This window comes from Lampris incognitus, chromosome 17 (genome assembly GCF_029633865.1).
Source record: "Lampris incognitus isolate fLamInc1 chromosome 17, fLamInc1.hap2, whole genome shotgun sequence".
NCBI lineage: Eukaryota > Metazoa > Chordata > Actinopteri > Lampriformes > Lampridae > Lampris > Lampris incognitus.
Window position 1 is genome coordinate 38926915 of NC_079227.1, and position 9593 is coordinate 38936507.

The 9593-nt window shown below is 43.6% G+C and overlaps 1 protein-coding gene across 2 annotated transcripts in view; it reads left to right on the plus strand.

Annotated features, from left to right (window-relative positions):
- The window catches only part of jmjd1cb (jumonji domain containing 1Cb), a 336498-nt gene that overhangs the window by 198574 nt on the left and 128331 nt on the right, over positions 1 to 9593 (plus strand). For both annotated transcript variants that reach the window (XM_056296610.1, XM_056296611.1), the window contains one exon: positions 9412 to 9525. In XM_056296610.1, the coding sequence (XP_056152585.1) occupies positions 9412 to 9525 (114 nt within the window). The remainder of the gene's footprint in view (positions 1 to 9411; positions 9526 to 9593) is intronic.

Consider the following 9593-nt stretch of genomic DNA (forward strand, 5'->3'; position numbering starts at 1 on the left):
TGTAGCTACATTTGTCAATAATAATTAATAATAATAATAATAATAATAATAATCCTGTAGCTACACTTGTCCAGAAGTAACAGCAGCAGGTGTGGGCTGGTGAGTGGATGGAGGTCTTCAGAGGTGTGGTTAAAACAACAGTGTCAGTGTGTTATTATGTGTTGTGTTGACTTAAGCTTGGGATGGCAGGTGTGTTTCTCCAGGGCTCATCCAGTATTTCTGAGCTGTTCCACTTTTGTGGAGGTAGTGTTTAAACAGGCTAATGAGCTTTTGCCTCCTTCTAACTCGGCTAATTGAAACACACCTAATCACACTGTGCTTCTTGTTGCATTTCACGTGTAAAAGAAGAATAAAATAAAATATACATTTCCACAGTTGCATGGAAACAAAGCCTTTCTTCACATCTGTAGTCACAGCTGAGCTCATGCCTTCAGTCTCATCTCATCAGAGTGTGTGTGTGTGTGTGTGTGTGTGTGTGTGGACAGACAGGAAAGAGGCAACATCAAAATGGAGGATACAGCCTTTGAACTGTCAGATTTTCTAGTAATTTATTCCTGTTTCTCTCCATTTCTGTTCCTTGTGTTCCCTCCATCTTTCCATCTCTGCCTCTCTTCCTATTTTCTTTCCCGTGACTTCCCACGTTTCAGCCCCCCCCCCTCCTTTATCTTCTCCTGGATGTGTTGTTTCCATCCTTCCACCTCGTAACCGTGATGTCTGTCCACACATCCTGCTCCTTATCCTCTCACCCCTCTTTCTCCGCCCCCCCCCACACACCACCACACTCATTCATAACCGCCGTCACCATCAGCGAAACAATAATAACTCTGTTACTTTTTTTAAGCAACAGTTTTTCCTTCTGTATGTTCATAACTGATCCCAGCAAGATGAAGAGCATCAAACTCACGATGACCCGCGTAAATCTGTGGATCATTTTTGGCCAAGCATGTGTGTAGTATCTTCGTTGTACCAGCCCTGCCGTTCACCGCAGCATGTGAGAGCCTGGGCGGTGTGGCACGCTACAGTAATCTGTGTCATCGTTTGTCGTCGGTCCTCAACACAATCTTCCACCGCCTTCACAGCCGAACTGCAGCTTCTAGCCCCTAGTGAGTGTTACTGCACAAAGTGGGTCACCACTCACATCATGTGGTTTTCAGGCACACACGCACACACACACACACACACACGCACACACACACACACACACAGTGTGAGCTTAGAGGGAGATTCTGACCTAATGCTTTCTGATGCTAGGCTCTGCTTCTGTCCTGTCCTTCCTGTGTTTTCTTCTCTGTGGAGCTGCTGGACTGCAGTCAGGGGAAACTCAATCCCTCGTTAAGTAATTAACCCTGTGAAGGACGTGTGGCAGCTGCACACAGGCAGCCACCAGGGCAGCACATCCTACGCTCTTACTTCTGACTCCACTGCACTAGTTTGTTTGTTTTTCTTTCGGGGAGGAAGCTTTCAGTTGTTACTTTCTCACCGCTTTACTTCCCAGTTGTGACTCGGCACTGGGTCCTCCGGCCTGCTGCCTGGTTGCTGCAGTTGTGTCCCTTCCTTGATCTAGATTCTAAATCCACAGTATCCACAATTTCACTTGTTGTTGTTCTTCTCAATATTAAGTAGAAGCAACACATTCTTGGTGGGTGGGACACTACACAGTTTGGCTCACAAGGTCTCATGAGGAGCCCAGATGTCAGACATCGTAACATACTTTGAGGCTTGCCTAGAACACATGCAGCGTGTGCTTTCTCGTCTTTAGCACTTAAGGTGCTAGTTTTTACACCGTCTCTGTAGTGAAGGCACACATGTGCCTCCTAAAGGCTGTTACTATTCTCATCCCATGTGGCCATGTGTGTTACATGATTTCCCGTAACACTGGATAGCAGCACATTGTGTTTCTGGATTTAAATGCTGTGTGTGTTGATTAAGGATCTTTTTTAAACACTTGGCACAGTAATTCTGTCACTGAGTGTTAGAAATGGTGCTGTGTTGTGTTTGAGAGGCTGTCCTGTTGAGTTGTGTTGTGCTGCTTACTCGGCCCGTTTCAATGGAAAGTCATGTGGATGACTGAAGAATCCAGCATTAGAAGTGTTACATCACTGTAGATGGTGTAGATCATCTTGAGCAGATGGTAGATTATTTTGAGATGTCTGTTGCCAAGCAGTCAAACAATAAAGAAGAAGTCTGAGTTGTTGTCTGTGTTGATAGGGAGGTGTTTTGGCTGAGTCGTCAGCTGCGACAGAAACATCTTCTGAATCCAATAGAATGCAGCCCGAGGAGGCAGTTCGTTTAAACATGTTGTAGGTAGAAATGCGATGTATAGAATTTGTAGCGCCCCCTTTGGCTCAAATAAGCAAGACGCACAGAGTTTCAAACAGGTGTCGTCGTATTTATTTTCTTCTTCTTTACATTGAGCACAGCGAAAACTACAGAGGGATAAACGAAGTAAATGCAATACTTGTCTGTAGTTTCACAACTCACACATAAGTCATATGTGAAACCAGTTGACAATGCAATACCATCAGAATCCGAATCAGAATACTTTATTCATCCCTGAGGGGAAATTGGTTTCTACTGCAGACACTCACGCTCTAAAAACTAACAAGATACAAGATAAGAAAATACATAACAAGCTTCTGAAATATGCTTCTATAAACTTTCATGACAAGTGTGAAACATAATAAAAAGGAAATGCACCACATGTGACGTCTTTCAAATTAAATATATTAAATTTATGTTCACAGTCGGAAGAAATCCACTGCTTTTAAGCTAGCCAACATTTACTGTTACTCATATGAACAAATTGAATAGTGAAATTCTCTTTTTCCTTGCATGAACATAAATCACACCTCTAATAGTAATGCATACAGTCAATGTTTACATACCTCATTCTGCTTACCAAGGGCGCTAGTTTGAGTTTCTGACATCAGCCCTATCTGCTAGCATTCTTTCTAGCTTGTTCTGTGCTTCCTAGTTTGTAGCTCTTAAGAGCTACCAGATGCAAATGATGCAAAAGCACCAAAGTAAATGACAAAATAAACTAGTCTCTGACAGCATACAAACATATGAATGGGCTACGTTACCAGTTTAGTTTCATACTTTTAACCGTACCTTCGACGATGTCTAAATGACCGTGCACCAGGAGAAGAAAGCATGAGTCCCCAAAAATAAAGACGACGAGGGAAGTCTGCAAAATAAATTTTGGAACAATCCAGTGGGAGGAACTGTAGCACTACATCATCTGGCATTATAGCCCATTTAAACAGTTACTGCATAAAACCTCCTACAGACTGCGATTTTATCAGAGCTATATGTTTATTGCAAGCCACACTGTGCGATATGGATCTAATACACTAGGGTACAACATGAAGTTTGATGTATGTAAACTGTACGATGATAACTACTGAACGCAGGCTACAATGCAAGTCCATAAACATGTCATCAGTGTGCGTGCTGCATCAGTGTCATCTACGCTGCTGGTAGAGCAACATGACGCCAAGCAGGAATCGAATCCTTTCGATAGTCGCTGCATTCATGGGTTTGGAAAAAAATCCACAGAAGAGGAGGAGGAGGAGAATGTGGACCCGGTCGTGGCTGGGGAAAAGAGGACATTTGGGTCACAGATGCTAACATTGTGTTTGTTTGTGTTTAGTGCCAGCAAAGATTCTGTGTTGTGTTGATCAGTGCGTCATTTCGTGCCGCATTTCCATTGGTTGTTAGTAGACGTAGGTCGTAGCAGCAGTCACATTGTGAAATAGTCATCCTACATTTCTGACACTGTCAAACTTTTGTCTCAGGTTATCTTCAGTCACAAGACTGTAATAACGGCCGTCTTTGAACCTGTCTCAAGAGTTCGACGTAGGACCACTGTTTTGGAGCCACGACCAAAGATATTGCCACGTTTAGTCATCTTTCGTCTGAGATTGCCCAAATTCGCACAGTGTATACCGGCCTTAAGGCAGTAGCCAAGTAATTTAGCAGTAATTTACAGAATTAGATGTAGAACTACAGGTGAAGAAAATGGAAGAAAGTACCAAAGTGCGTTTGCATGAGATTGAAGTACATGCTGTTTCTTCATCTAACCCTAGTTCTGATGTGAGAAGACACATCTGTTTGGTTCCTCAGTTTCAAAGTAATATAGATGAATACTTCATTGTGGTTGAAGAAGTTTTGATGCTGTTGTTGCAGTGTGTTCTTACAGGTAAAGCTCAGGAGGCCTTTGTGTCACTATCTAATGAGGACAGCCAAAATTATGAACAGGTGAAGGCCTACAAAGCATACAAGTTGGTACCTGAGGCTTATCGACAAAAATCTAGACATCTTAGAAAGGAGAACCAAATTTATGTTGAATTTGCTCAATAAAATTTTACTTTTTGAACGTTGTTGCGGTGCACATGGGGTAAATACTTTGGGGGAGGTGAGGGCCTAAATCGTTATGGAGGAATTGAAAAATTGTTTTCCAAAATGTGTTACTATGTACATAAATGAATAGTGGGAGACTTGACACAGGCTATGATTCTTACCGATTAATATTGTAGGGAATTCGGGGGGCAACCGCAGGAACTGCCGCAGGTGGGACGCAAACCCGCACCGCGGGCGACATCGCTAACTGCTCGACTAAAGGGTCCGACCCGTTAACGTGTCTACTTATCCATGCACGTTACGCTACCCCCCTCCTTCGGGAAGCGCGTCCGCGTGCATCCCACTTCTGACACCAATGTAGGGGGGGCAACCACAGGAACCGCCACAGCTGGGATTCGAACCCGTACCTCCCATACCGTGGGTGACATCGCTAACCGCTCGACTAAAGGGTCCGACCCATTAGCCAAGGGCTAACATGTGTACTTATCCGCCACCCACAAGACTTTGGAGTCAAACCTTGAACCTATCTGTCACTACTACCGCACACCTCACCACTGTCACACTGCCCTCATACATATCCTGCACCACTCCTACATACTTCTCTGCCACTCCCAACTTCCTTGTACAATACCACACCTCCTCTCTCGGCACCCTGTCGTATGCTTTCTCTACATCCACAAAGACACAATGTAACTCCTTCTGGCCTTCTCTATACTTTTCCATCAACATTCTCAAAGCAATCATCACATCTGTGGTGCTCTTTCATGGCATGAAACCATACTGCTCGCTGATCATCACCTCTCCTCCTCTTAACCTAGCTTCTATTACTCTTTTCCATATCTTCTTGCTGTGGCTGATCAACTTAGACCTCTGTAGTTGTTACAGTTCTGCACATCACCCTTGTTCTTGAAAATCGGTACCAGTATGCTTCTTCTCTACTCCTCAGGCATCCTCTCACTTTCCAGGATTGTGTTAAACAATCTAGTTAAAAATCCCACTGCCATCTCTCCTAAACACCTCCATGCCTCCACAGGTATGTCATCAGGACCAACTGCCTTTCCACTCTTCATCATCTTCATAGCTGCCCTCACTTCATCCTTGCTTATGCGCCACACTTTCTGATTAACTATCCCCACATCAGCCAACCTTCTTTCTCTAATTTTCTTCATTCATCATCCCCTCAAAGTACTCCTTCCACCCTCCTCACTTGTCAGCACATTTCCATGTCTATCCATCACCCTAACCTGCTGCACATCCTTCCCAGCTCGCTCCCTCTGTCTAGCCAATCAGTACAAGTCCTTTTCTTCTTCCTTAGTGTCTAACCTCTCATACAACTCACATACGCCTTTTCCTTTGCTTTTGCCATCTCTCGTAGCTTTATGCCACATCTCCTTGTACCACTGCCTACTTTTCCTCATCTCTCTGACTATCCTACTTTGTCTTTGCTAACCTCTTCCTCTGTATACTTTGCTGTACTTCCTCATTCCACCACCAAGTCTTTGTCTTCCTTCCTCTGTCCAGATGACACACTGGTTACCTTCCTAGCACCCACTCTCACCATTTCTGCAGTGGTTGTCCAGCCATTTGGCAACTTTTCACTGCCACCCAGTGCCTGTCTTAACTCATCCCTGAACTCTACACGACAGTCTTGTTCAACTTCCACCATTTGATCCTTGGCTCTGCCTCCACTCACTTCCTCTTCTTGATGTCCAAAGTCATCCTACAGACCATTATCCGATGCTGCCTAGCTATGTTCTCCCCTATTACCACCTTGAAGTTTCCAGTCTTTCAGATTGCACCTCCTACATAAATATAGTCCACCTGTGTGCATCTTCCTCCATTCTTATACATCACCTCATGTTTCCCCCTCTGCTTGAAATACTTATTCACCACAGCCATTTCCATCCTTTTTGCAAAATCCACAGCCATCTGTCCTTCCACATTTATCTTCTTGACACCATACCTACCCATCACCTCCGTTCCCTTCACCAACATGTCCATTGAAGTCCAGTCCAGTTACCACTCTCTCCTCCTTGGGTGCACTCTCCACCACGTCATCAAACTCACTCCAGAATTTTTATTTCACTTACATCTCACACCCAGCTTGCGGGGCATATGCACTGATAACATTCATCATCACACCTTCGATTTACAGCTTCATACTCATCACTCTGTCTGACACTCTCTTCACCTCCAGCACACTCTTGACATACTCTCCCTCAGAATTACCCCGATCCCATTTCTCCTCCCATTCTCGTCATGGTAGAAGAGTTTGAACCCATCTTCGATAATCCTGGCCTTACTCCCTTTCCACTTCGTGTCTTGCACACACAGTATACCTACCTTTTTTCTCTCCCGTCATATCAGCCAGCTCTCTCCCTTTACCAGTCATAGTACCAACATTCAACATTCCAACTCTTCACCTCAACACTCCTACCCTTCCTCCTCTCCCGCTGCCTCTGGACATGCATTCCCCCTCTCCTTCTCCTTCGCCCAGCAGTAGCATAGTTTCCATCAGCACTCTGTTGGCCAACAGTAGTGGTGGCGGTCATTGGTAACCTTGGGCTCGACCTATCCGGTATGGAAAACTGATTTATGTTCCACGTATTTGATTTGGCAAAGATTTTTTGCTGCATGACTTTCCTGACGTAACCCTCAACATTTATCCAGACTTAAGACCGGCACTAAGAATGCACTGACTTGTGCATCCTCAGTGGCTGGGTTCTTCAAAGCAAAGGTGACTAACATAAATATTGTACTTAAACAGTTTCAAGTGTAATCATGTCATATTTGGTCATTTATTGAGCAGCCCATTCTCTGTCTGTTTCTTTTTGGTTAAAATGAAGACCATGATCCACCAGGGGCTGGTATTGGCACAAAAGTAGGCCCATCTCAACTAGGAAGTTGTGATTCTGATTTTTAACTCGAGCTGTGTTTTTTGTAAATAATCTTGCAATAGGTGTTTGCACTTTAAATAAACTTGCTGGCCAGCTGATCAAACATGGCTTCTTACTTTGAAATACAGTATGGGAAAGAAATATTGGCTCCTGGACTGCGGGAAATTCTTAAAAATACCCATTCCTGCTTTGAATAGGCAGATCATGCAGTTCTTGTTGGCTTGCAACGTTGTGTGCTTATCTTGGAATATGTGCTATTCAAACTGAGGAGTGTAAGGCTGTATACAGTTTCCCGAGCTCCAGCTCATTTGTGTTTGTTTGTTTGTTTTTTTCATTCTCTGAATGAATTTCCCTTTTTCCTTCTTGATAGCGTAATGCCTACTTTTTTTCTTTAGGGCACAGTAGAAAGTGTGTGAGGGAATAGTAGCATGGAAGCCTCAGGGGATGGAAGAGGGAAATGAGCCGACCACCCTCAGTGGTGTAACTTGTAGAGACCGTGTGTTATGGTTGTTTTTAGGAACAGTAACGGTTGCTATTTTGACCAGAGTAAATTAAGCAGAGGCATTGTAGTGAAACACATGATGCATACATAAAAGGTAAACACACAAACACACACACACACACAGTACAACTCAAATGATTCAAACTGCAAACATGTTTAACTGTAAGCTTTCTCTGTGGAGATGTGCCTGCTCACACCTTGATGGCTGAAACAGCTGGCGGACCTCAGCTTCTGTTTCTACTTGATGCTGCTGTTACTGTCGTTTCACCATCTACAAAAGGGATGCCTCCTGTGCTGTTTTTATTTACTTTTTAAGTAAACTAGGTGTTTATTGTTCGTTTCAGTTTCATTCAGACAGATGGGAGGCAGGATGCATGGGGCTGGTCTGCAGCAGAGATGTAAAAGTGGATGTAAACAGATGTAGAAGTGGATGTACACAGGACAGTGCACGTCATCTGCAGCAGAAATGTAAAAATGGATGTAAACTGATGTAGAAGTGGATGTAAACAGATGTAAAAGTGGATGTAAACTGATGTAGAAATGGATGTAAACAGATGTAAAAGTGGATGTAAACAGATGTAGAAATGGATGTAAACAGATGTAGAAGTGGATGTAAACAGGTGTAAAAGTGGATGTAAACAGTGGATGTAAACAGATGTAGAAGTGGATGTAAACAGATGTAAAAGTGGATGTAAACGGATATAGAAGTGGATGTAAACAGGACAGTGCAGGTCATGGTCCTCGCTGAGTGAGCTGATAGGAGGTTCTGTGATGTTCTCTTGTTTGACATAACACTACAATGAAACAGCAGGTAATATACAAATAGAATACTAGCAAGGCTGTTGTTTTTATTTCTCTGCTGCTGGTTTTGTATGAGGTGGGTTGACCTGGGCCAGCACATATGGTGTCTCTATAAAGAGGATAATGTGGTTCCTGCTAGAATGCAGATCATTGTCTTTTGCCATGTGTAATCCTACATCTTTCGACTTTCTTTGTTCTGCACAACCATCAACCATAAGTATGTTTCCCTTGTTGTGTACCTCACTAGTTAGATATTCAGATGAAGGGCTGGGCTGGATTCAGGGTGAGAAGTCGGTCAGTTGTGTTTCCTTTGGGCACAGCTGTGGGTAATGTGTGGGTGGTGTGTCAGTTGTGTCACATTCTTCTACTATTTTGCAAGCCACATTGGTTTTTGGAATAGAAAAGCCTACAAGTCGTGTGGTTATCTGCCAGAACAGACCATAAGGACAGACCATCAGAACAGACCATAAGGGAGACAGACATCACATAACATATAACCAAGGCTCAGCGTTTTCGGTTTTTATTTTTCAAAGCCATCCAGCATGCTGAATTTCGCCACAAGGGGACACTGTTACATAAGCTCACACGAACAGGAACAACTTTTGAATCCGTGGAAGCATAAAATCCGAGTGAAAATCAGTTTAAAAATCTGGGTGTTTTTCGGTGAAAATCGGTAAAAACTGAAAATGCTGAGCCTTCCATATAACATAGTAACATAACAGACATCACAGACAAAGTCTCCATTGACATTTGACTGGCAGCTCAAACATTTTTCACCCTCGTTGTGTATTTATTTGGTGGTGGTTCTACATGTATTGAAGCCGTGTGCTCCTTGTCTTGTCTGTGCAGACTTTCAAGCCTCTGGTGGGGAAGGGCCTGTTGTCTTCAGCAACACCAGTGGAGTTCCTGTTAGACAGACAACTGGACTTCCTGTCTGACCACTCAGCCTACCAGCCATACCAGGTAACACACACACACACACATTTAAAATCCTTGCCCTGTGTGTTACAGCAGCAAGTGTAGGTGCACTT